General features: G+C 46.8%; 9 protein-coding genes across 9 annotated transcripts, besides 25 other annotated features; all 9 read left to right on the top strand.

The window, feature by feature from the left end:
* Window positions 1-155: part of a sequence feature (A-rich) that runs on past the window's edge.
* Window positions 82-205: a sequence feature (GA-rich).
* A 200-nt stretch (window positions 206-405) lies between these two features.
* Window positions 406-430: a microsatellite.
* Window positions 431-494: 64 nt separating this feature from the next.
* Tb11.01.8520 (glucosamine-6-phosphate isomerase, putative) lies at window positions 495-1337 on the top strand (the record flags this gene model as incomplete). Its single annotated transcript, XM_824641.1, has 1 exon — window positions 495-1337. The coding sequence occupies one exon, from the start codon at window positions 495-497 to the stop codon at window positions 1335-1337; it is 843 nt and encodes a 280-aa protein (XP_829734.1).
* Window positions 1338-1450: 113 nt separating this feature from the next.
* Window positions 1451-1473: a microsatellite.
* Window positions 1474-1711: 238 nt separating this feature from the next.
* Window positions 1712-1765: a sequence feature (CT-rich).
* Window positions 1766-2073: 308 nt separating this feature from the next.
* Window positions 2074-2108: a microsatellite.
* A 370-nt stretch (window positions 2109-2478) lies between these two features.
* Window positions 2479-2516: a microsatellite.
* Window positions 2517-3203: 687 nt separating this feature from the next.
* On the top strand, window positions 3204-4721 carry Tb11.01.8510 (t-complex protein 1 subunit alpha; the record flags this gene model as incomplete). The annotated part of the gene is made up of 1 exon (XM_824640.1): window positions 3204-4721. One exon carries the CDS (start codon window positions 3204-3206, stop codon window positions 4719-4721), a length of 1518 nt encoding a protein of 505 aa, XP_829733.1.
* A 27-nt stretch (window positions 4722-4748) lies between these two features.
* Window positions 4749-4772: a sequence feature (AT_rich).
* Window positions 4773-5710: 938 nt separating this feature from the next.
* On the top strand, window positions 5711-6415 carry Tb11.01.8500 (hypothetical protein, conserved; the record flags this gene model as incomplete). The annotated part of the gene is made up of 1 exon (XM_824639.1): window positions 5711-6415. The coding sequence occupies one exon, from the start codon at window positions 5711-5713 to the stop codon at window positions 6413-6415; it is 705 nt and encodes a 234-aa protein (XP_829732.1).
* Window positions 6416-6751: 336 nt separating this feature from the next.
* Window positions 6752-6774: a microsatellite.
* A 35-nt stretch (window positions 6775-6809) lies between these two features.
* Window positions 6810-6843: a microsatellite.
* A 435-nt stretch (window positions 6844-7278) lies between these two features.
* Tb11.01.8480 (chaperone protein DnaJ) lies at window positions 7279-8433 on the top strand (the record flags this gene model as incomplete). The annotated part of the gene is made up of 1 exon (XM_824638.1): window positions 7279-8433. One exon carries the CDS (start codon window positions 7279-7281, stop codon window positions 8431-8433), a length of 1155 nt encoding a protein of 384 aa, XP_829731.1.
* A 366-nt stretch (window positions 8434-8799) lies between these two features.
* Window positions 8800-8821: a microsatellite.
* Window positions 8822-9208: 387 nt separating this feature from the next.
* On the top strand, window positions 9209-10642 carry Tb11.01.8470 (dihydrolipoyl dehydrogenase; the record flags this gene model as incomplete). Its single annotated transcript, XM_824637.1, has 1 exon — window positions 9209-10642. One exon carries the CDS (start codon window positions 9209-9211, stop codon window positions 10640-10642), a length of 1434 nt encoding a protein of 477 aa, XP_829730.1.
* A 2097-nt stretch (window positions 10643-12739) lies between these two features.
* Tb11.01.8460 (cyclin 6) lies at window positions 12740-14020 on the top strand (the record flags this gene model as incomplete). The annotated part of the gene is made up of 1 exon (XM_824636.1): window positions 12740-14020. The coding sequence occupies one exon, from the start codon at window positions 12740-12742 to the stop codon at window positions 14018-14020; it is 1281 nt and encodes a 426-aa protein (XP_829729.1).
* A 346-nt stretch (window positions 14021-14366) lies between these two features.
* Window positions 14367-14433: a sequence feature (CT-rich).
* A 250-nt stretch (window positions 14434-14683) lies between these two features.
* Window positions 14684-14710: a microsatellite.
* A 164-nt stretch (window positions 14711-14874) lies between these two features.
* Window positions 14875-14954: a sequence feature (GA-rich).
* Window positions 14955-15054: 100 nt separating this feature from the next.
* Window positions 15055-15075: a sequence feature (AT_rich).
* A 79-nt stretch (window positions 15076-15154) lies between these two features.
* Window positions 15155-15244: a sequence feature (A-rich).
* A 566-nt stretch (window positions 15245-15810) lies between these two features.
* Window positions 15811-15831: a microsatellite.
* A 34-nt stretch (window positions 15832-15865) lies between these two features.
* Window positions 15866-15890: a microsatellite.
* Window positions 15891-15969: 79 nt separating this feature from the next.
* Window positions 15970-15993: a microsatellite.
* Window positions 15994-16050: 57 nt separating this feature from the next.
* Window positions 16051-16075: a microsatellite.
* Window positions 16076-16323: 248 nt separating this feature from the next.
* Window positions 16324-16344: a sequence feature (AT_rich).
* Window positions 16345-16402: 58 nt separating this feature from the next.
* Window positions 16403-16535: a sequence feature (A-rich).
* Window positions 16536-17198: 663 nt separating this feature from the next.
* Window positions 17199-17225: a sequence feature (AT_rich).
* A 57-nt stretch (window positions 17226-17282) lies between these two features.
* Window positions 17283-17324: a microsatellite.
* A 365-nt stretch (window positions 17325-17689) lies between these two features.
* Tb11.01.8440 (hypothetical protein, conserved) lies at window positions 17690-18046 on the top strand (the record flags this gene model as incomplete). The annotated part of the gene is made up of 1 exon (XM_824635.1): window positions 17690-18046. One exon carries the CDS (start codon window positions 17690-17692, stop codon window positions 18044-18046), a length of 357 nt encoding a protein of 118 aa, XP_829728.1.
* Window positions 18047-18081: 35 nt separating this feature from the next.
* Window positions 18082-18117: a microsatellite.
* A 625-nt stretch (window positions 18118-18742) lies between these two features.
* Tb11.01.8430 (hypothetical protein, conserved) lies at window positions 18743-21634 on the top strand (the record flags this gene model as incomplete). The annotated part of the gene is made up of 1 exon (XM_824634.1): window positions 18743-21634. The coding sequence occupies one exon, from the start codon at window positions 18743-18745 to the stop codon at window positions 21632-21634; it is 2892 nt and encodes a 963-aa protein (XP_829727.1).
* Window positions 21635-22751: 1117 nt separating this feature from the next.
* Window positions 22752-25508, top strand: Tb11.01.8420 (chloride channel protein, putative; the record flags this gene model as incomplete). The annotated part of the gene is made up of 1 exon (XM_824633.1): window positions 22752-25508. One exon carries the CDS (start codon window positions 22752-22754, stop codon window positions 25506-25508), a length of 2757 nt encoding a protein of 918 aa, XP_829726.1.
* Window positions 25509-25577: the final 69 nt, after the last annotated feature.

The raw sequence follows: 25577 nt of genomic DNA, 5'->3' as shown, positions 1-25577 counted from the left end.
TTTTTTTTTCTGTTTATTTGCTCGTCTCTGTCTCATTCTTTAGTGACTTCCTTTTTTTTTTGTTTCCCCATCTGCACGGCGTTCTCATTCTCATTCTCATTTTCTTTTTCTCCCTGCTGTTTCTACTTCTTCTTTTTTTGTTTGCGTTTTTTTTTAAAATTTTTCTTCTTTATTGCCTTACCTCCTATTTTGGTTTCTTTCCTTCCGTGTGCATCATTTTTTGCCCACTGTGTGTTTCCTTTATTTTGTTTTACATATGGAATATTACCTAGGCACAGTGAAAAGGGAGTGCACAACTGAAGGAGAAAAGGGAATATAAGAATCATAACAACAATCAACTGCCATTTGTTACAGCCACAAAGTTTGTGTGTTTTGTGTGTCTGTAGGGAGCTGAGAGGGGAGGAAATATATATATATATATATATATATACGAATACAAGGAACATAATTGATCATTTTTGGATTAGGAAGCATCAACAGCAATTACGTAATTCATGCGTATCGTCATTTCCCCCGATGATGAAGCCGTCGCGGATTACGTCTCGGAATACATCATTAAGAAGATAATTGATTTTGGTCCCTCCAGCGAGAGGCCGTTTGTTATTGGTCTTCCGACCGGTAGTTCTCCACTGAAAACATACCAGCGGCTCGTGAAGGCGTACCGCGATGGCCGCATTTCTTTTCGTAACGTGGTAACTTTCAACATGGATGAATACGTCGGTCTCCCCCGTGACCATCCGCAGAGTTATTACTATTTTATGAAACATAACTTCTTTGATCATGTGGATATTCCCGAACAGAACCGCAACCTTTTAAATGGGACAGCCGCTGATTTGGTGGCAGAGTGTCGCATGTATGAGGAGAAAATTGCGGCTGTAGGTGGCGTGGAACTTTTTCTCGCGGGTGTAGGCACTGATGGCCATTTGGCTTTCAATGAACCTGGCAGCAGTTTGGAAAGCCTCACACGTGTTAAGTCTCTCAATCAGGAGACAATTACTTCCAACGCTCGGTTCTTCGATAATGATATCCGAAAGGTGCCGACGATGGCCTTAACTGTTGGTATTCGTACGGTAATGAATGCAAGGAATGTTGTGGTTGTAGCGACAGGAGCAGGAAAAGCTGTGCCTGTAGCCCATTGTGTGGAAGGCAGCGTAACGCATGCACATCCCATCACCGCCTTGCAACTTCATCCCGCAGCTGTGCTTTGCGTAGATGAAGATGCCACACTGGAGCTGAAGGTAAAAACGGTACGGTACTTTAAGGGATTACTGGAAAGGGAGGAAGAATTTGAGCGTCTTCAATCTAGTGTTGAAAGTGAAGCACCACCACCAAAGTGATCCCTCCTTCCCATGCTATGGTGATGTATGCTTGTGAGTATGTGAAACATGAGGTGAAGTCATAAAGGATAAGAAGAAAAGAGGGGGAGGGAAAAAAAAAAAGAAGTGATAGGCAGCAACAACAACAACAACAACATCCAAAATGTGCTCTTCGCGGGCGCAATTAAAACTATCTTTTCTCTTTCCCTTTCTGTTTTCTTCCCTTCTCCCTACTCATGTTTTGTGTTCCCACCACTGATGTGTTGTGCATTTGTATATTTAAATTCATACCATGGTACTAAAAAAAGTATTTTTCAAGAGAAGAGGTAGGGACCGTATGAGCGGCGTGTTGTGTTCCATTAACACATCATTACGCGGGGATATATTAATAGCGAAAGCAAAGGAAACAAAAGGGGAGGAAAAAAAAAAGGAAGAAGAATAAGAAAGAGTAAATGTTGTATAGTAGGCATTGGAGCGTGGGGGGTGGGGGAGAAAAAATAATGAAAATATGATGACAGTGCGGGATGTACGGGCGCCCGAAAGATGGGAGATGATAAAAAGGGGAAGTTTCAGGAGGAGAAGCGGGTATGCCAAATGTACTGTCGAAAAAAAAAAAGAGTAGTAGAGTGAACGTAATCGTGACTGTAATATGACGAGGTGAGAATGAGCGACCCATGCCTATTTTTGCACGTATGTTTACTCAGTTATGCAAATATTTGCTGCGCAGATGTGCTAGGGGGTTTTGGCTAGTTATTAGTTTATTTTGTTTTATTTTCTCTTTTTTTTTTTTTTACCCTCCTGTACCCTTCAACATTTTGTAGAGTGCGCGAGGTGAAGTGCATATGAAATTGAAATTGAATTTAACTTACATGACGGAATAATGTTCCGCATTGCGACTGGGTGTGGATGGGATATCGGGCCATGGTCTCTGTTGAAGCAGAACAACGTGGCGGTGCTTCTACACGTGCGCTGTGCTGTTGGATTTTCCCTTCTTTGTGTTTTGTTTTGTTTTTTTGACTTATATTTTCCCCTTCTTTCCTTAAACAGCGAAAGGTTCACTTTATTCCCTTTTCTCACTCACTCACTCACTTTTTTTTTTGTGAAGGTAGGTTGGCATACATGGAGTAGTAGAACATTAATGGGTCAGTAAGGTCGATTACAGATATATATATATATATATATAGATAGATAGATGTATATGTGTGTTATAATTTGCGTAGCGGTAACTTGAGTGACCGTTCGAGCGCATCAGTCTTCTTTTTTTTTTTCATATGTCGACTTCACAACCTTTCATCCTCGTCTCGGCTTTTTATAATTTATTTGTTTGTCTCGCAGTTAGTTGATTTGCCTATAAGCTGATGGTCCTCTTCAGCTCCTGCCATGTCAAGATGAAGGGTGCTTGCAACGCTACACGGAACTTACGTTGTTGCATTGGTGATGATTTCAATTCCGATATGCCTCGGTTACGATTTAACCGATACGTTTCTTTTGTCGCTTTTTAGAAACGGTGTCATGTGTTGCACTAGTTGTTGTTACTTCTCTTATGGTCATTCATATTTCCCCCCCTTTTTTTCACTCTCCTCTTGTGGACCGGCAATCGTTATCGTGTCTCCTACCCATCCTTTTCGCTCTAATCGTTTTCATGTTTTCCTTCTTTTTTTTTTTTTACCCCCCTCATTTTGTCGCCTGTACATTTCACAAATTACCTTAACGGAAGTTTACCTGCTAATACTTAATTAAACGCAAATGCAAACCAAGCAGAAGGCCGCGCTTGGAATTAACGGTTTCCGGACGAGTGGATTGGCAGTACGACGGGAGAATGTAACGGCCACAGCTGCCGTGGCGAACGTTGTCAAATCATCTCTGGGTCCTGTTGGGCTCGACAAGATGCTTGTGGATGATGTTGGCGACGTGTGTGTTACAAATGACGGAGCCACAATACTGAAAAGCTTAGACGTTGAGCACCCCGCCGCCCGCCTGCTCGTGGATCTCGCGCAGTTGCAGGACAAAGAGGTCGGTGACGGTACCACTTCTGTTGTTATCCTCGCCGCCGAGTTGCTTAAGCGGGCTCAGGACCTCATTGTTCAGGGTATCCACGCCACCAGCATTATTGCAGGTTATAAGTTGGCTCTTCGTGAGGCCTTGCGGTACTTGAAGGATAGCTTAAGTGTCTCTGTGAATGCGCTTGGCAAGGAAGTGCTGCTGAACATCGCCCGCACATCCATGAGCAGTAAGATCCTCAGCGCCGATGCCGAGCTCTTCGCGAAAATTGTGGTGGATGCTATTCAGTCCGTGAAGACTGTGAATGACTTGGGGGATGTTGTGTACCCGCGGAAGGCTGTGAGCATCTTGCTTCAGCACGGCAAGAGTTCGCGTGAATCGATGCTCCTGCAAGGCTTCGCGTTGGGTCTCTCCCGCGCCGCACAAGGGATGCCGACATCGGTTCAGAATGCCAAGATTGCACTCATTGACTTCGACTTACGCGCTGTGAAGATGAAGTTAAGTATGAATATCACCATTACAGACCCCACGAAGGCTGAGGCCATCCGTCAGCGGGAGCTCGACATCACGAAGGAGCGCATAAAGAAGATGATCGCCGCCGGTGCAAACGTCATTCTTACCTCGTGGGGTATTGAAGACAGCATGATGAAGTACATGGTGGATGAAGGTATTCTCGGTGTGCGTCGTGTTAAGAAGGAGGATATGCGCCGCATTGCAAAGGCTACCGGTGCGCAGATCGTGCACACGATGTCCGACCTCGAAGGTGAGGAAGTATTCGAATCCAAGTGGCTCGGCCAAGCGGACCGCGTATATGAGGAACGCTTCGGTGAGGATGATGTTATCATCATCTCCGGTACGAGCAACTCCGTTTGCGCAACCATAGTATGCCGTGGTGCAAACTACTTTGTCCTTGAAGAGATGGAGCGCGCTTTGAATGACGCCCTTTGGGCAGTTGCCCGGACTCTAGAGGCGAGTCTGGTGGTGGCTGGCGGTGGGGCGGTAGAGGCGGCGCTGTCTGTCTATCTGGAGAACTTTGCCTTTACACTCGGCTCAAGGGAACAACTGGCAGTAGCAGCCTTTGCAGAGGCGCTGTTGGTTATTCCCAAGACATTAGCCCTCAACGCTGCAATGGACGCTACAGAGTTGGTGTCACGGCTGCGTGTCATTCACAATGAGGCTCAGAGGGAGGGGGCGAAAGGTGGCAATGCGGGGAGCGCTTCCCGCTTCTGCGGTCTTGACCTCGTTGAAGGGACGGCTCGCAATAACGTCGAGGCCGGCGTGCTCGAGCCACAACCCAGCAAAGTGAAGTCATTGCAGTTCGCCACGGAGGCAGCCATCACCATCATTCGCATTGATGACTGTGTTCGCCTTAACCCTGAGGAAGAGGAGGAGGGACGCCGTTAATGAAGTCTAACTTCGTCGCGCACATGCATATATATAAATATATATTTATATGTAGGTGCACCCTCCACACTTAGTCGCGTAAGATACATACGAAGAGAGGAGAAATATCCTGTTTCCACCGCATTATAAAGAGGAGAATTGGAGGGAGGCGTAAGACAACGTTGGTGTCCTCCGCGTGACAGAGGAGTATAGTGCGGAAAGAAAATATGAGTATGGACGTACCGATGTGCGTGAGAGGGAGGGGTTAGGGTAAATTATATTGGAGATGAGGGTTGTGGTCGAGATAAACAATTATTCGTTAAGAGTAAAAAGAAAAAAGAAAAGGAATGAAAGGTGGATCTTGTTTGTTATTTCCATCGAATTAAGAACAAAATGAAGAGGAGGACAGTAGGAAGAGGTATTATTTTTTTAAAAAAAACAACAACAACATCATCAAAGTGAATGCAAGATTCTCATATGGTCTTAATGTGTGCCGTCTTCTACGTGACAGAAGGAAAAAGAAGAAAAAAAAAAGACAAAAGAGCAGGGAGGAGGGGTGAGAAAGGGTAGAAAAGGTACGACTCCATTTTCAACCCTTTTCGCGTCGCCCCTGCCGTTGGCACATGCCCCCTGCCCTCGTTCGTCGCCCTGTGAAAGGGGATGGTGGAGCCCATTTTTTTAAAAAATTTCGTTCGGACCACTCAGAACCTCTACGTAGATAATGAAGAAGAATTTGTCGTGGTAAAGGTACGGAGTGGATAGCAAAAGGGCAATACCGATAGAATGCGCGTGTGTGGGGGCGTAGGTTTTTCACTTCGATAGTCGCAGGCGAGGAAGGGAACACGAATAGGTGTGACTTACCGCGGCGTTGTGCGGAGTTTGTTTCCTTGCTGTCTTACATTCCATGATACAACTTTATACATGTACGCATACTTACCTTCTATCCACTCTTTTAAACCGCTTATATTAGTGCAGAAAGTGCATCAACCTCGGTTTCAACTGGCCTTTTCATGTCTTCAGGTGACAGCAGCGGTGGAGGGGGAGGTGTGCGGGAACTGGGCACAGTTACCGCCGGCATGGCGATGATGAATTTCGACGAGAAGACGAAACCCTACACTCGTACTGACCTGATAAAGTTTCTTCAGAACTACGAGGAGAATTTGACTCCGCCAGAGAAACAACTCGTTTGGCAGGGAATGCTGGGGACCCTTGTTGGCATGCCGCTTGCTTTTTTTGTTGGCTACAAAGTGAGCTCACGATTTGCATGGCATCGCGTGAGACGTGCGCTGACACCCATTGGCGGCAAGGGGCGGGAAGAGAAACCCTCATGGCTCATTCGTAACATATCGACTGTTGGTCAGGTCATGTTTGGGTTGGCAGCTTCAACTATCCCGTATATAGTTGTTCAACAGTGGTTTATTTCCCGCGTATTGGCCGCAGATGAACATGAAGGTAACCTTTCTTTTCACGTACGGCGGCTCATGATCACACAACGTAGCAGCATGATGTTTACGCGAACTGCCACGCGGGAGGTAACTCGAGAGGAGCAGGAGCGACTTATGGGTGAAGCTGCGCAGCATTCAGCAGAGAATCGGTCTGGCCGCCAGGGAGGCGCTCCTCTTGGAGTAACCGATGTGAACCTGCGACTCGGCCAGCAGGCCATGACACCTGTGGCGCAAACGGGGTACAAACCAATGCCAGGTCAGTCATCGTGATGACGGGAACAATTTAATGGTGTGGTCACGCAATGAATTATTGTGGTGCGTGAGGTTCTGTTTGATTGTTTTCATTAATGTCGTCAGGTTCCTGTTTTTTTTTCTTTCAAAAGGAAAATAATTGTTTCCACTTCTTTTTTTTTTTTTACCTTTTTCGTGTTACTATTCTTCTATCTGTGTTCTGTTTCGTCTTAAATCGTGCGGTCGTCGAGTTGGGGTGGGTGTCAATTCTGCAGTTGAAGATTGCTGTGGGATCTGATGTAGAGAAGAACCTCAAAAAAAAATTAAAAGGGGGAAGGGTATCAAATACCAAGTAAAAGTGGAGCTCGGATGGAAGTGTGTGTGTGTGTGTGTGTATGGTGTTGGCACGAGACGGAAGTGGTGTAGCTCCGCCATATATATATATATATATATATATATATATCTATTTACTGGTCGTTACGAGAGTTATATGCGAGTACAATTATATATATATTTTGGCATTGTGTTGCTCGGTTTTCCTTCCACTTCCTGTTCAACTCCTTTTTCGATGTCTACTTTCTGTTTCATGTTCCTCTCAATCCCAAATATTTTTTTTTGTTTTTTTTCTTCATCTAACGCACGTACATACACTTGTGTGTGGGGCGTGTGTGGTTAGAATAACAACACTTAATATATACAATAGGGGGAGGGTCGCCACCGCAACAAATATAACAAAGGGCAAGGGTGAAGGTGGCTGGGAAGGGAGCAAAGGGGTAAACGGAAGAGAGGAATACGTCTACACTCCGATCAAGGTTTCAAGGCTGTGGGTTGTGGGTGAGCTTCAGTCGTAGGAGCAGTACGGGGTTCACAAACACCGCCGCCAGCTTCATTTATTGGTTAAGATGCGGGGTTTGGCGGCAGCCCACACTTCCAATACAAAACTTGTTTCCTTTCTGTTCGTTAGTTTTGCGTGTCTAGGTTTCGCTCCCGTTGTGCACTCCCATGATGACAGTGGGGATGGGGCGGATGAGATTGACTACTACGCTGTGCTCGGTCTGACTCCTGAGGCCACTGACAGGGAGGTGCGACAGAGGTTCCGGGAACTTTCCCGTAAATATCACCCAGATGTTTCTTCTGGTGGCGATGCGCGTGAGATGTTCAGTAGAATCACTCGTGCAAATGAGGTGCTTTCTGACAAAAAGAAACGCCGCATGTACGATATGCGCGGTGAGGAAGGGTTGCGACAGCTGAAGCGATTAGAGGCAGAGAGTGGAGGAGAGCAGTTTGGCTCAATCTCGCAGCTTTTCCGTCACCACGCTGCCAGGCGCCTAAGGGGGAAGAATACCGAGGCGACACTTCACCTGCCTCTCGATGTTGTGTACACGGGTGGTAGGCGAACTGTCACTATTAACAAGCAAAAGGTGTGCACTAAGTGCCGGGGCACGGGCGCCAAACGCCCATCTGGGCTGAAAACGTGTGAACATTGCGGGGGGCATGGCATCTTGCGGCAACGTTTGCAGCTTGCCCCAGGCATGTTTCAGGAAATACGCCAAACCTGCCCGTACTGTGGTGGGCGCGGCAGTATTATGAAGGAACGATGTGGGGTGTGTGGCGGCAACGGTGTGCATCGAGCTGATGTGGAGCTTACAGTCGATATAGATGCCGGTATGCCTGAAGGACATGTTCTTTCGTTTGAGATGGAGGCGGATGAGTCCCCCGATACGATTCCTGGAGACCTCCTTTTGAGCGTTCAGACGAAGAAACATCCCCGTTTCTCCCGCCGTGCAAACGATGTAGATCTCGACATGACGCTTGTGGTGACGTTGAAGGAGGCGCTTCTTGGCTTTCAGCGGCGTGTAGAGCATCTCGATGGGTCGGAGTTTTTCGTGAATGAGACAGGTATCACACAATATGGTTCGGTGCTGAAGGTACCCGGGAAGGGGATGCCTCGGCACAACGTGCCATCAGAGTTTGGTGACCTGTACGTGAAGGTTTTGTTTGAGATGCCTGATATGCTAACCAAAGAGCAGAGGGAGGAGTTGGCGGAGCATCTGTAGGGAGCAGAAAATTTTCGTAACCTTCGTTTGGGTTGTGCCATTGCTGTGGATGCGGATTCATTTTGCTCCCGGGGTTACTTTGCTTGCGTGTTTGTTCTTCGGTTGGGGTGTAATGTCATGGTATGTGCTCTCTTACTGTCGCCGGTCTCTTTCTTGACCTCTCATCGCTTCTTCATGTTTTGCCAGTGCCGTTACTTTGCGCGGAAGTGAATGGAAAAGTGAGTCTGCCGGTGATGTGTTTAATATGGGGAAAGGGGGGGTTGTTATAATACTTGGTGTGCTATACCATACGTTCCATTTGTAATGTTGCCTTGTGCCACGTCCTGTGTGGCACGTCTCCCTTTTATTTTTCCTCCCTAGGATAGCATATATATATATATATATATATGCACATACTACTTACCTTTTCCTCCATTATGAACTTCCGCTTTAGTGCTGTTATCACTTGCAATGATTGACGCGCTATCGTGGGAGTCGAAGCCTGTCGGGTCGCTTGTACATAAGCATATATGGGTATAAATAACTTGTATACTGGAGCGTTTCTGCCTTTCATTCCATCGGTGGGAAAAAGCGGAGTACATAATTTTTTTTCCACCTTTCTTTTTTTTCTTTTTTCTACTCATTTAAAATGAAGTGAGCGACCTGTGAAGGGAAGAGGATATCTTCGAAGCATCTGCATACGCACTCCAACATCAAACAAACAACCCCTAGCAACATCGAAGTATAAACTCGGTAGTTCAAAGAACGCAGTAAAAGAACACTCAGCGAAGACGAAATGTTCCGTCGCTGCTTTCCGATCTTTAACCCCTACGATGTCGTGGTCGTTGGCGGTGGCCCCGGTGGTTACGTGGCAGCCATCAAAGCAGCTCAACTCGGCCTTAAGACGGCATGCGTGGAGAAGCGTGGGGCCCTCGGTGGCACGTGCCTAAACGTTGGCTGCATTCCCTCGAAAGCACTTCTTCACGCCACACACATGTATCATGATGCACATGCCAACTTTGAACGTTACGGCCTGATGGGTGGTGCAGGTGTCACGATGGATGTGGCCAAAATGCAGCAACAAAAGGAGAAATCCGTGAATGGTCTCACCAGCGGTGTCGAATACCTCTTGAAGAAGAATAAGGTGACATACTACAAGGGTGAGGCCGGATTCGTCACTCCTAATACACTTAACGTGAAGGGAATCGACGGAAAAGATGAGGCCATCGAGGCGAAGAACACCATCATTGCCACCGGTAGTGAGCCGACGGCTCTTCCATTCCTTCCCTTTGATGAGAAGGTTGTGCTCTCCTCCACTGGTGCCCTCGCGCTTCAGCAGGTGCCGAAGAAGATGGTAGTCATTGGTGGTGGTGTTATCGGCCTTGAGCTCGGGAGCGTGTGGGCGCGCCTCGGATCCGATGTCACGGTTGTGGAGTTTGCACCTCGTTGTGCCCCAACCCTTGACAGCGACGTCACCGACGCCCTCGTTGGTGCACTCAAGAGGAACGAGAAGATGAAGTTCATGACCGGCACGAAAGTCGTAAATGGAACAAACAACGGCGATAGCGTGACTCTTGAGGTGGAACAAGCTGGCGGCAAGCGCGAGACGCTCCACTGCGATGCACTGCTCGTGTCTGTGGGGCGGCGTCCGTATACCGCAGGTCTTGGATTGGAAAAAATTAACGTTTCCCTCAATGAGCGCGGTTTCGTAAAGATTGGGAACCACTTTGAAACCAATGTGAAAGGTGTGTATGCTATTGGTGATGTGGTGGACAAGGGCCCGATGCTCGCCCATAAGGCTGAGGATGAAGGTGTTGCGTGCGCTGAGATCCTCGCTGGTCGCCCGGGCCACGTCAACTATGATGTCATTCCTGGTGTCATTTACACGATGCCAGAGGTAGCGAGCGTTGGCAAAACTGAGGAGGAGCTGAAGAAGGCAGGTGTGGCATATAAGGTGGGAAAGTTCCCCTTTAATGCCAACAGCCGCGCGAAGGCCGTTGCCACGGAGGACGGCTTCGTCAAGGTGTTAACTGACAAGGCCACGGACCGTATCCTTGGCGTCCACATCGTTTGTTCCGCCGCCGGTGAACTCATTGCGGAGGCCTGCCTTGCGATGGAGTATGGCGCCAGTTCGGAGGATGTTGGCCGCACCTGCCACGCCCACCCAACCATGTCCGAGGCGGTGAAGGAGGCCTGCATGGCGTGCTTTGCCAAAACAATCAACTTCTAATGTGAGTCAATCATAAATGGACGCAAACATGCGCATTTCACATATAGGGGACGAGGAGGGGGGGAGATATGGGTCGGTTGAGTGCGAGTAAGCGAGGAGGGAATGTACACACAGACACACACACACAAGACAGAAGACAACGAATGGATGCGGGTCACTACATGTGACCGGCCTCGCCCCCCCCTTTCTGCGGGATCAGCGGTGTAGGAATAGTGGCTGAAGGATGTGTATTAACGCGGGCATTTATTTGTTGAATCTCTTCTAGTTTCTCCCTCTCTCTCTTTCTCTCGTTCCTTTTATTCGTTATATTGTTTACATTTGAGCTGTGAAACGGGTGAATTAGTAGAAACGGTGAGGAAATGGGACGGGCGTGTAGGGGAGGGGGAGCGTAAAGGGTTTGGGAGAAGGGGGTTAAACAAATTAAATATTGAGCGACATTTAGGGGGTGGGGAGAAGGATGACGAAACGACGATACGCCGTCAACGGGTGGTTCGGTTATTGGCAAAGTAAAACCCATAATTCGCAGTCGTTGTTGGGGGCGGGCGTGAATGAATCATCACATCAGTGGGAGACGTGAAGAATACAAAGCTCAAAGAAGAAGAATTTGATTCGAGGATGATGTGAGGAACAGGAAAGGAAATAACGAAAAAAAAAATAAGTGATAAACTAGAGTTTAGTGCGAAGTTTAATTGCGGGGGGAGCAGTGTGTTCGACTATATTTAACGGTTGTCAAACAGAAGAGCGTGAATTTAAGACAAGAGTGAAGGACCAAAAATGATTCAAACAAAATAAAAAGCAAAAGAAAGAGCAAAAATAGAAACGACTTACCGAACGTATAAAAAAAGCAAGGAGAACAGTCTACGTTTAACATGCGGCTACATTCGTATAAAGGTGCTGGGCGTCCGTCAGCAAAGCCGTGTCTTCAGCGAACGATCGTTACTAAACTTCATTCAAGTAGTTGTTGTGAGTGAAACGCTAGCAAAAACAACAACAACGGCCGAATCAGCATGAACTAACTGAAGCATACCCCCAGCGGCATGTGAGGAAGGAGATATGAGGAAGAGAGAGTGAGGAGGAAATAAGGCGTAGAGAATGTCCCGTAAAGTGTGAGGCGTGTGGCAATGATGATGGAGAGCTGTGAGTTCTTTTCGGGTTCCCTCCCCCCCCTCTTTCCCTCCACATTCTGTTGCCCGCGCATGGTTGTTTGCTCTTCTTTTTTTTTTTTCGTCCTCTTTTTTTCCCCCTCCACGCCAGATGTCGAAATTCCTTACCTATATTTTCTCGATAGGTCATCCGTTTCTTATTCTTTCTCATATTTTGATTATCATGCCAAAGCAAAACGAAAAAGAAGGTTTAAACTCTTTTATTCGGTCGTTTTTTTTTAAAAAACTTAATCACGTTCTTGCTTGAGAGCAACGAGAGGGACTGCTGCTTTTGAATGCTTCGGTGTGGCTTTTTGTTAAAAAAACTCAAACTGACATACCTTTCTTTTATTTCGTATCTTTCTGTCCCTTTTTTTCCCCTTTCATTTTTGTTTTGTCTTATTTTCGCTCCTCCCACAACGCTCCGAACAATTTGGCTCCAACGGAATAACTGGTACGTTATAGCAAACAGGGAAAGATTAAAATAAAACTACGAATAAGCAGGGATAAGAGGAGGGCAACATCAGGTTTCTATTCAAAAAGTAAGAAGGACGGTGCACTGAAGAGGTTAGGCGTGAATAGAAACGGAGAAGGTACCCGTGTTCCTCTAAGGTTCACACATACAGCTGAAGATTGAAAGGAGTGAGTCCATCTGAGCGAGCAACAACAGCGAAACGCAAGGGGAGACTGTTGTAACGAAACGTGCATTAGTTGAACGTCTAACGAGAGGCCGGAGGGCGTGAAGGAAGCGGTTCAACTACCTTGCCTTCCACTTTCCAGTTTACCAAGGCCTACTTCAGAAAGAAGTATTTAAGCAACAAAAAAAATAAATAGCAACATCAGCAAAGTAAGAGCACGTAAAAGTGGAGTTACGAACGAACGCGCACAAACGTACACACACTAGACATTCGCAGACTGCGCACGACTAGTACAAAATTAGGGGTCCTGCACGGCAATGAATCCCACGGCACTTCGTGAGGTCTCAAACCTGTCCACAGGTTCTGGAGATGTGAAGCAGCGACTTGCTCAGCGGCGCAGCGCTAATTTAGAGTCGTGTCGTTATCCTTACTCATCCAGCGCTGTGCGACACGGCTCCGGCAGTTTGTTAAGCCTTCGCTCAAGTCTCTACAGCCCCGTAGGTACGGCAGGGAAGGAGTCATCTGTAAGCCCTCATGCTGACCGGCTTCGTGAGAATAATCCGGTATACTGCAGCGATGTTATTAAGGACATCACAACAATGTACATGGAAAGTGAGAAGGAGGCTATATACGGTCAGGTCCTTCCGTCACCCCGCTATTTAACGTACCAGCCAGAGATAAACGAGAAAATGCGAATGATTCTCGTCGATTGGCTTATTGACGTTCACCTAAAGTTTAAACTACATCCCGAGACGCTTTACCTCACGGTGAGCATCGTAGACCGCTACCTTTCTTCTGTTAACACGAGGCGTACGACCGGACGGTACATACCGCGTTCAAAGCTGCAGTTAGTTGGTATCACCGCCATTCTTCTTGCTGCCAAGTACGAAGAGATATGGCCTCCGGAGGTGAAGGAGTGCGTGTACATATGTGCCAATACCTACACTCGTGATGAGGTCATTCGCATGGAACGTGAGATGTGCACTGAGCTGTCCTTCCGCTTTACTGTTCCAACGCCGTTTCCTTTCATTGTTCGATTACTTGACGTTGTTGAGGGCCTCGAGCGGCAGCAGCAGACGCAACAGTTGTCACATCAGCTACAGCAGATCCAATCGCAGTCGCAATCTCAATCTCAACAGACACAAATGCAAGCATCACAGTCACAACCACAATCTCTGTCGCGTTCCCGCTCACAGTCGCGTTCGCAGCCGCGCTCTGATGAGGAATGCACGGCATATGTTCTACAGCTTCGGCACACCGCTTTCTTTTTTCTTGACCACGGCATGCTTGATTACAAATGCCTTCAGTTCTCCCCGTCGCAGCAAGCAAAGGCCGCCTTGTTTCTTGCACTAGTGACACTACACATGAAAGAGCAAGGCTCATCGTATGTGCTGAACAACGATATCATATGGACTCGTCAGCTTCAGTACTACAGTAAGGCTCAAGTACGTGATTTCAAGGCGTGCGCGAGGACCATGTTAGATTTTGTGAGTTACGTCTCCACAACGCGTTACCAATCGGTGCGTCGCAAGTACAGCAGCTCAAAGTATGGTGAAGTGGCTAAACTGACTATGCCTAGTGAAGTACCTGACTTTTGATTGGTTTACTTCGTTACACTCTGCTGTGTAAAATGTCTTGTGTTTGGTTGTGGTGTGTTGCGTGCTTCTTTGTTTGTTCCCTTTCTTGTTTGTTCTTTTTGTTTTAACCCTCCATCGACATCTTTTCTTTACCGCATTCTGGAGTTTGGGTTTATTTCCTTTTCCTTTTCGTTTTGCTTCGAGGTGGGCACTCTCCCTCTTTCTTTATTCTTTTCCCTCGTCGTGTGCGTTTTTTTTTTTTGGCGTTTGTTGGCCATCAGATGTTGAGGCCTTTTGTTGGCTTTAGGAGCGGCGATTTTGAGAAGAAATTTTTCTTTTCTCTCCTCAAGATACCGTTAGTAAAAGCAAAAAGAAAGCAAAACAAAAAAAAAGAGAGAAGGGAAGAACAAAAGGGAGGAAAGAGAGAAGAGAAGTCCTCGGAGAAAAGAGGAAATCATTCATATATATATATATACTTATATGAATAAATGAAATAAAGGCATGGGAAAAAGTGTGAGGGAGGAAATGACCCAAACAGTCGTATGGAGAGGGGTAAACTAAAGAGAGAAAGAGGAGTTCCAAAGAGGAAATAATTATCTCAAACAAGCAAACAAACGCAAACAGAACACAAAGAGAAAGGAGAAAAAAGTTACAAATAATTAAATAACTAAATATTTTGTAAGTAGAAAAGAAAAGAGAAAGAAAAGAAAATGTGGGGAAGAGCGAGAGAGAGAGAAAGAGAAAGAGCAGACAACAGATGTTGTGATGGAGAAGAGGAAACGAGTTGTATAGAAGAAGTGATACACAGGAGGAAAGGGAAACACAAAAGGAAGGGGAAAGAGGCAGTCGGTAAGTTTAAAGAATCAGATTACGTATTCTTATTTACTTACTTACTTAGTCTTTTTCTTTCTTTCTTTCCTTCCTTTTCTTGGTTTTACCCTTCCTCACTTTTCTTTACGTTTTTATTTTACATTAGATGCATGAATTTTGTCAAGGGAAAGCAAAAGGAAAGAAAATAGTGAGAACTGTCAAGAAGAAACAACAGCAACAACACCAATTAATTTTTTTAAAAAAAAGGCAACCACTTGCTGCGTATGTTGTTGTGTATATTTATACGATATCTGCGCATCTTTGGTTGTTTCACGTATGCGCGTGTGTGTTTGTTTTGAGTGTTTTGTGTTTTGAGTGTTTTGAGTGTTTTGTGTTTGTTCCCCTCTTTTTCTTTTTCTTGTTTTTGTTTTGTTTGTACACGTGTGGTCGCTTTCGTGTGTGCCACGTGTGTTTGTTCACTGTTCCAGCTTCTTCTGCCTTTTTTTAAATTGTTTTTGGCTTGTGTTCGTGCGTGTGCGTTTGTATTTCTGTACGGGCGTTGTTGCTTCGGTGCGGCTACTCTTTTTTTTTTTCCACCTTTTCTTTCTTTCTTTTAAAAAAAAATTATGTTGTGGTGAAAGGGAGAGGTAATATTAGAATGGAAGAAGAAAATGAAACAGAAAGAAAAGGGGAAGGAGGGAGGGGAGGGAAGAAGCAATTCACACATTTGTGTCGGATATATTTGTTCTTTCGACTTTGTTTCAGTACATCTTCTCTTTTCTTTCTTTTCTTTTTCTTACCACCCAGTCCAGTCCAGTCCATTCCTTCTCTTTCTTTTTTAACTTTATTTTTTGTTTGCTTTGGTATCTGCTTAGATCACTTAGACGCATCCTTTATGATACCGATGCCACAGATTTCCCCCCCCCCACACACACACCACATATTTCATTTGCTCGTTTACTCGTGTCTCACCTGTTTTATTTTTAGAAGAATGCCACCCGCACACACACACACACACACACGAGAGAAAAGAGGAAAAGGTGAATAACTCAACACATATATATATATATATATATATATACACGTATGAATGCGCTCAAAGTAAATGAAATAATCCCAATATGCCGTTTACAGTTGTACAGGTTAGTAGTTGTCGGATGGTTTTTGTTTTTGTTTTTGTTTTTCAATTTTATTTTTTCTTTCATTCATTCATTCTTTCTTTCGCATCCTTCTGCTCCGTGTGTTTGTTTGTTTGTTTGTTTGCTTTCCTTTTTTTTTTATTTCACGCCTTTTTTTAAAGCTCCGCCTCACCTCTTTCTTTCTCTCATTTACTTTTCTTCCCATCCTCAACCTCTCATCCCCTGCTGTTTTTGTTTTTTTTTTCATTAATTATGAGTTGCAGCATGCCGCCGCATTTCATGCCATGAGGTTCGATGAACACAAAAATACAAAAGGTGAAATATGGCTCTACGGCACTGCAGCAACATAAGAAGAAGAAACTAACATGAGCGAAGAAAAAAAATAAATAAATTAAAGAAGGGGGAGATGGTGGTGGCGGTGACGAAGGGACAGAGAAGAGAAAATTAGCCGGTGTTTTTTTTGTTTTTTGTTTTTTGTTTTTTGTTTTCGTTGTTAGATGTACCGATTTTTTTTTTCCTGCTGTTTCGTGTTTTCATTTTCATTTTCGTTTATCTTCCTTTTCCTTTTCCTGTTTTTGTTTATATTTGCCTTCACTTCCTCAAACACGGTCTAACCGAGCTGATTAAGCTCTGTCACTCAATTACATACTTACGAAGGAAAAAAAAAAAGAAACGTACATCTTTGTTTCGTCCACCACATTAGAATCCCACGCATGAGCATAAATGTACGTCGCAAATTCACAAACTCACAAACATAAGTATGAATAAATATATGTTTACATTTACTCATATTTGTATGCGCAGTTTATACATCCATGTGTTTGTTTGTGTGAAGATGTTAACAATGAGTAATTGTTGCATTAGATTTTTGCCTTTAGCACGTTGTTGTTCTCCTCGCTTAAATACTGCTGGCCCATGTGGGAAAGGGAGGACAAATGATAATTGTTATATTTAATGTACGAGTGTGAGTTCGTGTTTTGTGTTGCATTCTTTATTATTGTTGTTGTTGTTGATGTTTTTTTTTTTTCCTCGGACGGCATGGATGGTGGGGGACGGCGTCCCTGTATTTTGTTTGTGTATGGTGAGGACGAGTGTTGAAGGGAAGAGGAAGGAAATGACATCGCTAGCAGGAAGCAAACGAAAGGTAAGCAAAAAACAAAAAAAAAGAAGAGAAGGAGCGAAGAAGAAGGTTGAGGCGAAGAGTTCACCGTCTGTTGCCTTTTAAGCGACGCTGGAGGTGAGTGTTGTTGTTTTTTTTTTAATAATTTTATTTTTATGTTTCCTGCACAAGAGTGTGGCTATGTGTGACTAGTGTCTGTTGACACATCGAAGCTTATATATATATATATATATATATATGCGTATTTATACATATAAGAAATAAATATACAAACAAGTACGCAAACACAAGCACCAAACACATATACACGTAAGCATGCGCACGCGATACAAACACAAAACATGCAGTCTGTGCAATCACCTGTTGTTTTGTGTCCATGTACATCCATTTGTACCGGGGTTTATATGTTTCACTCCTACGAATATTTACGGATGCACGGATACTCGTGCCCTCTGTGTATTTGTACGTATACAACTCGTTTGATGCATTGTATCCTTTCAAAAAGTGTATTACTCATGCGTCTACCTTTGTTTCTTTTTGTTTATTATTATTATTATTTCGAAAAAAAAAGGGGGGGAAGGAAAGAGCTTTGTTGTAATAGTGAGTCACCGAGTAACCGTAATGGGGGTTCGCATGTTCTGCGACTTTCTGAAGCTGCGCCGCTGGGAGCGCCATGTGTTGGCGCAAAGGGAAAGGCAGGAGAGCGCACTGGCTGCAGCCTTTAGGTGTATTCCCTGGTCTGGCGTGGCCATGTTCTTCTTTGTGATGATTTTCTTCGGTATTGACCTCGGTGCCGGTATCAAACATACCGCGCGACAGATTCAAGAAAAGAAGGAGGAAGCAGCGCAGTCGGTAGAAGTGCAGAAGATGCAAGCGCGCCAGTGGTCGGTAGAGCAGGTGAAGAATTTTCGCGAGGGTGAAATTCCAAAGCCGTCATGGGCGGAGGGAGGTCCGCGTGGATCCAACAACCCACTGTAGTAATGAACCCGGTGATTTTTCGCTCTCTCTGTTTTTGTGTGTTTGTGTGTGTGTGTGCGTGCGGGCGTGTGGACGTGTGGACGTGCCATGCTGTTCTACGTACCATACGTGTTCCGTTATTTGACTATTTCCACTTTGCTTTCCCTCGACTTTCTTCGTTGTGTTGTTATGAACTCCTTTCACCTATCATCATTACTACTTGTTTATCGTCTCAGTCGTAGCCGTTTTACCTTCTTGGGCACCAAATAATAGTTACGGTGAGCCCAGACGCACCCGCAAATCCACAGTTTTGCGTCCACATGTTTTGTTATTAGTACTTCATATGAAAAGCAGTGAAAATATCGTAGCTGCTCTTCGTGTGTTCTTGTCTTTTTTTTTAACATTTGATAATTTGGGGTTTAGGCGGTCGTCGAGTCTGGAGTTATTGACTGTCAGTATCCTTGAAGTTAGTTGTGTGTGTGTGCATGGTGATGCCACACCACTGTTTATGAAAATTTGTTGTCCCCACTTTTTAGCGTATCAGGTTTATCCTTTTATCTCCCTCTTCCTCCTCTTCTTCATGTTTTATTGCCGACTCGTGCACGCGGTGGGCGTTGGCGGCGGTATATTACTACATTTAACATTTGCTAAATAAACGCGCAGCATGGGCGTGGGGGAAGTGAACGCTGCCAGAAAAGGAGTATAATACCGATTGACATGTTAACTCGCGTGATTCATGACTTGTACCACCTAAAGAAGATACACAGTGTCGTACTCGATGAGAAACTAGGACACGCTCTAAAGGAAAAACTTACCGCGTTAGAGCTTAGCGTTGGGCCTTCCCCGGGTCCGTCCGCTCTTCGGCGACTCTTGGAGTGCCTTGCCTACTTCCAGCTTGAGCAGAGCCCCGTCGCGGCGAAGGCCGTTGCATTGGTAAGAGCAGAACTGCCGCGTATGACTGGTGGGCAGCTCTCACGAACTATTGCCGCCTGCTGCATGTTGGGGCAAAACGATATCTCCTTCTCCGCTCTGCCACTACTCTCTGAAGCCCTGCCGAGTATGGATAGCACGGGGACTGTTCAGCTAATTGACTCACTGGCTGCGGCGGGGGTACGGCATGAGGACACGTGGTCTCTCCTGGCCGAGCATTGCATTAGACGGATGGACGGTTTTACTGGGCAACAGCTTTACCGTATCATCGAGTGCTTTTACGAGAGGAGAGTGCACTACCCTGACTTCTATGTTGTGGCAGAGCGGCACATTTGTGCTCAACCTTCATCGTACATTTCTATGGAGCATCTAAGTGCTGTAATTGAATGTTACAGGGGGTTAGAAATGCCCGTCGTATCGCTGCTCGCTGCAAGCTCTGCTCGGTCGGCTGAAGGCTTTGAAAGTGCACTGGCTGCGATGTCACCGGCGCGAGCGCGACGCGATCACAGGGCGGAAGGCGGCCCCTCCAGTTTGACTGCTGAGGCAAAGGGCGCATTAAATCCTTCAGTAGTCGCTGCTTTTGTGCAATCGATGCTGAAGGCTGTGCAAGCGGCCGACGAAGTGCAATTGACTGATATGCTGCATAAATGTGAGGTAAAGCAGGTGATGCATGCGGAGATTATGGAAGCAATTGCGTTACGGTTGAAGGGGCTACACAATGCCGCCCCGAACGTGTCCCGCACAACAGCTCTCATGCGGCTCATGATGCGTTTCGAGAAGCGCGAATGGTTTGCCGCTGCTGCTGCGCCCTTGTGTGAGCTTATGGATGCTTGTGTGGAGGACGCTTTAACAGTTTATGGCCATCGGTTACTGAACCTTGCCGATGGTGCGTTAAAATTGTTTCCCGCAGACAAGCAGCCCACACACTTCTACACAGTTTTGGTGCGTGACATGAAATTTGGTGACGTGACTGCGAGCGTGGATGTGCGGCGATTGCCGCTTGTTGTTGGTGTTATGTTGGCACTGCGTGCATACGGTGGTCCAACCCTGCTGGAGCAGCACATGCCAATGATATCGGTTGCCGCGGCGAACGCCCCGTTTCGGGTTCAGGTGGAACTAGCTGCAATGCTTGCGCCCCTCCCTATGGCGAAGAAGACATTTTTGCCTGACCTATTCACTTCGCTTTCTTCACAGAAGAACTGGTCTCGGAAGCTTGTGGCGCGAGAGGCGATTCTGCTGATGGAGGCCCTCACGCGTAGTCGTCTTCCATTCAATGATTTATTATTGGTAGTTGTGGAGTTCACGAGGCGCAATCCGTCTCGTTTTGATGCTCCTGAGCTTGTCAATATTTTGTTGCAGTGCGCAACTTTGGGTTTCAATGACGTGGAATTTTACTCGGCAACAGCAACACACATACTGGAGAAGGCTGCAAATGCCACTGTGCACGACCTTTGCATGCTTATGTATGCATTCACTTTCGTTCTAAAGGGTGTAATTCGAGTTGTACAGCAGATGATGCCACGTCTGCGTGTCTCTGCAAGTCACGCAACCGCGCGCGACATTGTATTACTTCTGTACAGCTCGGTAAAGCTTGGCATCACCCGTCATGCTGAAGTGACAGTGCCCTTCTGCGACCGCGCTCTCAACATACTACCAAGTTTCAAAGGCGAGGAGCTTGCAAGCTGCATGGGCTCGTTGCGGGCCCTTAAGCTCGACCATGAGGAATTGCTTTCGGCCACCGCAGAAGTTCTTGGGAACGAGCTACAGAGGCGAGAATCCTGTAATGACACTGGTCGTAAGGAAACTGCTGTTATTAATGCTTCAGGTACGTCCAGTGCGGCAGGCGCCATGCTCACCGATGCTCAGTTCATTTCCATCACGAGTGCCATCGTACAGCTGCGCCCAGCCCTTCTGCGACCTGAGTGGCACCCACCGCTTCAGGCCATTTGTCTCCATTCCCTTTCAGGTGCGGGTGCTGCGCAAACACATCTCATAGCGGGAACGCTTGCCGCACTTACCGAGGCACCGTGCAAGCAGGAGCACCGTGAACTTTTGCTTGAGCGTGCGAACGACGTGTGCGAGCGCTTTGCCAGTGGCATCATCGCCGCCGAGGTGGTGCTCGCGTTGCATACGCTTATGTTGCAGGAGGGCCTGAGTGACGAGGAGGTGAAGGAAATATTGTCACCAACTCCGCTCATTGCGTTTGCGAAATCTCATCACAGCAGTATTATTTCTAATACAGACACGAGGGACAAACTGCGCGGTAAGGGCCTGTTGCTTCTTCTTTCGGGCGTAGTCCCTTCTTCAATTCAGGGTAGTGTTATCACTGGCGGGCCGTTTCAAGAATTGTCGCTACGGGAATCGCTGCTGCTGCAGCGAAAGGAAACGCGACAAACAAATGCTTCGAAGGATGGCCCGTCATCAAGGCGGAAGACACGTGGGGCGTTGAAGCCGACGACACTTATATCCTCCACAAAACCAAAGAGGGTAAAGGACTGCATGACAGATGATGGTGATGACATTCGACGCCGGCGCCGTTCCTCTGCTGTGAGGGACGAAGATTCCAATGCGTTGTCGGGGGACAACGATGATGTTGCCTCGAGAAGAGGCACGGCGGATGGTAGCAACAAATGCTACGCCGGGGAACCGCATAAGGACGTAGAGGAGTTCCACCTATAAGTCTGGGAGGAGTGAAGTTACTCTTTTTTTCTCTTTAAAAAAAAATTCTCTCCCTTGTTCCACATCATTATTTGTTTATCTGGCGGTGCACTCCGTCAGGAACGTTTTACAGTATTTCGACCATGCTTCAAATGTTTCTAAACGAAGCAACCCGTTGGAGGTTTCTCACACTTTCTTACATTATTACCTGTTGTTAGACTGTTCATATTTATTTGCCCTTCTCTTCTCTTCTTTTCCTCTTTGCTCTTCGTTTGATGTTGAAGTACGGATAGCAGAAAAATGTAACAAGTACGTGAAGGAAGGAAAAGATAGTGTAAACCCACGTATCAATGCACTAAAAGAAAAAAAACTCCTCTCCCTTTTGTGTGTAAATCGGTGGTGGATGAAGGAAGTTAGGAGGTAAATGACTTATGCACCCATTTCCTCTACCGCTGTATGTGCGTGTTTAGCCTCTATACAATAGTGGTGGAGCCAGCCTTTAGATGCTAATAACAATCTCATCATTAAGGGTGCAAAAAAGTGTTGTTTATCGTATGTCGTTTTGTCTACGTGTGACTTCACAGGCAGTTAGTTGCCGCTGTGCCTGAGTCATGTGAGAGAGATATTCTGGTGGCTCTAACCCGCTGCAGTTGCTCATCTTTTATTCTGTTGGGTCGTACAAATAGAATACATGTGGGATAAGATAACTCTTTGGGTGGATGTTGATCTATTACTGCCTTCTTCTTACCTCTTCTGCAAGTTGTGGTTACCGCAAAAGGTATAGTCGTGGTGATGATGAAGTCATTTTACAGCGGAGTTCATTTCCTAAGTAAATATTCCTCATTTTAAAGGGGAGCGGAACGACTTCCCCTTACGGTCTCAGTAATGCATGAACTAGTTTCCTACCGAATAGTCGGAAGTCCTGTTTAGCATCTTTGTCTGTGTGAAATGTTGACCCCCTTTCTCTTCTTCTTTGCCTCTTGTGACAGGGTAAATAAGTTTGTTGCTGTGCTTCCTTCTTGTGCCCTGACCCATCTGCTTCACTTGCGGATACCCGCGAACCGGCGTGACTATATAAAATTATAATCCCTTTCACCTCATTTTCTTTTTTCTCTTTTTTGGTTTCCCCTACTGAAGTATGTCCAACAAGTTGTTGCCATCGCAGCCACCGCAGGAGGCAGACGCTGGTGGATGGAACCGACGGAATGTTTTGGAGTCGCTGAGCACAAATGCAAAGGACCGCGCAACGAGCGCATGGTTTCAGGAACTGGCGCGGACTGAAGAGGAGGGCGATGCGGCGTTTGCCCGTGCTCGCCCTCCGTTATTTCGTAGGGCTCAGCGGACACACGTTCGGTCGGATGAGGAGCGCCGCAGGATGGACAACTATGAGAGCATTGATTACAGCGAACCCCAGTCAACTGTCTACAAGAAGCGTATGGCGCAATGGAAGAAGGAACCACGTTGGCTCAAGTGGGTTATGTTTATTGCAGTAGGCATTTGTGTTGGTTTGTGGTCCGTATTACTTTTTCAAACTCTCGAGTATCTTGAGCGCCGGAAGCGAGGGATGTTACGTACTTATCTGCATGAGACCCATGGGCGTGGTGGGACTGAAGCGCAGACCGTTGGAGGAGGTGCAGGTTTTCCAATGCGGTCAACCCCCAGTGGTGTTAGTTGGGCTGTGGCTGGAAAATGCTATATAATATATATCCTATGGTGTGCCGGTTTTGCGCTGCTCTCCTCCCTCTGTTGCCTTGTGATGCCCACAGCAGCCGGCAGCGGTGTCCCCGAAGTTATGGCTTACCTGAATGGCGTGATGTTTCCCCGTGTGTTTAACATACGCAATTTAATCGTGAAGACGCTCTCCTGCATTTTTGTTGTATCTGCCGGTGTTCCTGTCGGAGCGGAGGGCCCGATTATTCACATTGGCTCTCTTATTGGCGCGGGATTGCCAACAGGGCGGAGCCGAACGTTGAACTGTGGTGCCACGTCGCTGCTTTCAACCTTCCGTAACCCACGAGATATGCGGAGTTTCATATCGGCTGGTGCTGCCTGTGGCGTGACGTCTGCTTTCTCGGCGCCTATCGGTGGGCTGCTGTTCGTGATGGAGGAGGTGGCCACGTTTTTTTCGGTGAGGCTCGCGTGTATGGTTTTCGTCTCTTGTTTGGCATGCATGTGTGTGATTCAGATAGTCAACTCCTACATGAGCGGTTGGCATCTGCTGGCACAATCACCAATGACTCACGGTGAGTTTCTACCATCGGCGATCGCAATGTTTATTGTCAACAACGTACCGGGTAACCACGTGCCGCTGAATGTCTACACGTTTATACCAACAGTTGTCGGTTCCTTAGCCCTTGGGCTGCTTGCTGTTTTGTACACAGTATCGAGTGTCAGATTTTTGCGATGGCGCAGGGAGCGACTCTTTCCCAATACGTTCCTGCGTGTTTTGGAGCCTTGCTTGTTTTCGTTGGCGTACAACACTGTTTGCTACGTGCTACCGCTGGCGTTCGGTTGCATCGAAATACCTCCGTACGTGAAAGATCACAAAGCGGAGATGAAAGTTGAACTCTTCACCGAATTTTGCGCGGATCGTGAGAACACATTCAATCCATTAGCGACGCTTGCACTGATGGGTCCTTACAATAGTATACGCGTCTTGTTCTCGCGTCACACCACGGGGCTGATTCCGTGGTACGCGTGTTTGCTACAACTTATGCTTTACACATTCTCTTCAAGCTACGCGGGAGGAATGTTCGTATCCTGCGGCACGGTTATTCCTTCCCTCTTTATTGGTGCGATGGGTGGCCGGCTCGTTGGCACCTTGTTCAACAATGAGGTATGGGCGGATCCTGGGGTGCTATCTCTCATCGGCGCCGCCTCGTACTTTTCCGGCATCTCCCGTCTCTCGTTTTCTCTCATCGTGATTATGATGGAGATGACTGCGGATCTTACCCACATTACTTGCCTAATGGTAGGAGTCGTCTTTGCCCGAGCGTTAGCCGATCGTTTCTGCCACTCCTTATACCACTCACTGCTTGACCTGAAGTCGGTGCCTTTCCTGGAGGCACAGACAGGTGTGCACAAGTTTGATATGTTTTGTGCCAAGGATATCATGACATCCCCTGCAGTGACTCTCAACACTGTGGAGTCCATTGCACAAGTGGTGGAGGTGCTGCAGTCCACACAGCACAACACGTTCCCTGTGGTGGCCATGGCGAAGATGACATACAAGGGTGTCATATCCCGCTCCCAGTTGGAACTGTTGTTGTGGTTCATGTACTTCCGTGAGACAGATGGGTCAGATGTGATAGATAGTGGCCGCTTGAGTATGCTTGCTAGCAACGTGCCCTGTGGAGGTAAAAACGGAGAATCGGTTGGTCGGGTTCAGACAAAGGCAACAGGAATCGAGGTGTGTGAAAGTGAGGGAGGGAGCGCTTGTGGCCCGTTCACTGACTGCAATGAAAGTATCATTACACAGGCGGGGAGAAGTATGGACACTATCGTTCCACCTGAAACCAACGTAACGGACGGACCTCCCCGTGGTCCGCGGTCTCACGCCACCTATGCAGATCTAAACAAAGTGCGTGAGTGCATTTTCTGGCGGCGGTTACCTCCTATGCCTCCCGTTGAGCTATTATCCAAATCAACGATGCGCTGCCATGTGGACCTCTCCCCTTATGTGGATCTCAGCACATATTACGTGCGTGACGTGATGTGCATCTCGCGGACGTATTATATATTCCGTCACTTGGGGCTGCGGCTTCTTCCGGTAGTGGATCGTCGGCATCGTGTTATTGGAGTTATAACCCGCACAAACTTATTTGGTGACCGCTTACAGGAGCGACTAAGAGATGCCGAAGAAGCAGGAAGGCTAGCGGCCGTGCCGAGGGCCTAGGAGTAAGCACGTGGTAGTTGGTAAAGTGAGCATCCGTTTGCTTGGCAATGTATTTTTCCACGTGTGAGT

This window comes from Trypanosoma brucei, assembly GCF_000002445.2.
Source record: "Trypanosoma brucei brucei TREU927 chromosome 11 chr11_scaffold01 genomic scaffold, whole genome shotgun sequence".
Taxonomy (NCBI): Eukaryota; Euglenozoa; class Kinetoplastea; order Trypanosomatida; family Trypanosomatidae; genus Trypanosoma; species Trypanosoma brucei.
The sequence above is the reverse complement of the archived record's forward strand: the minus strand, read 5'-3'. Positions and strand labels throughout refer to the sequence as shown.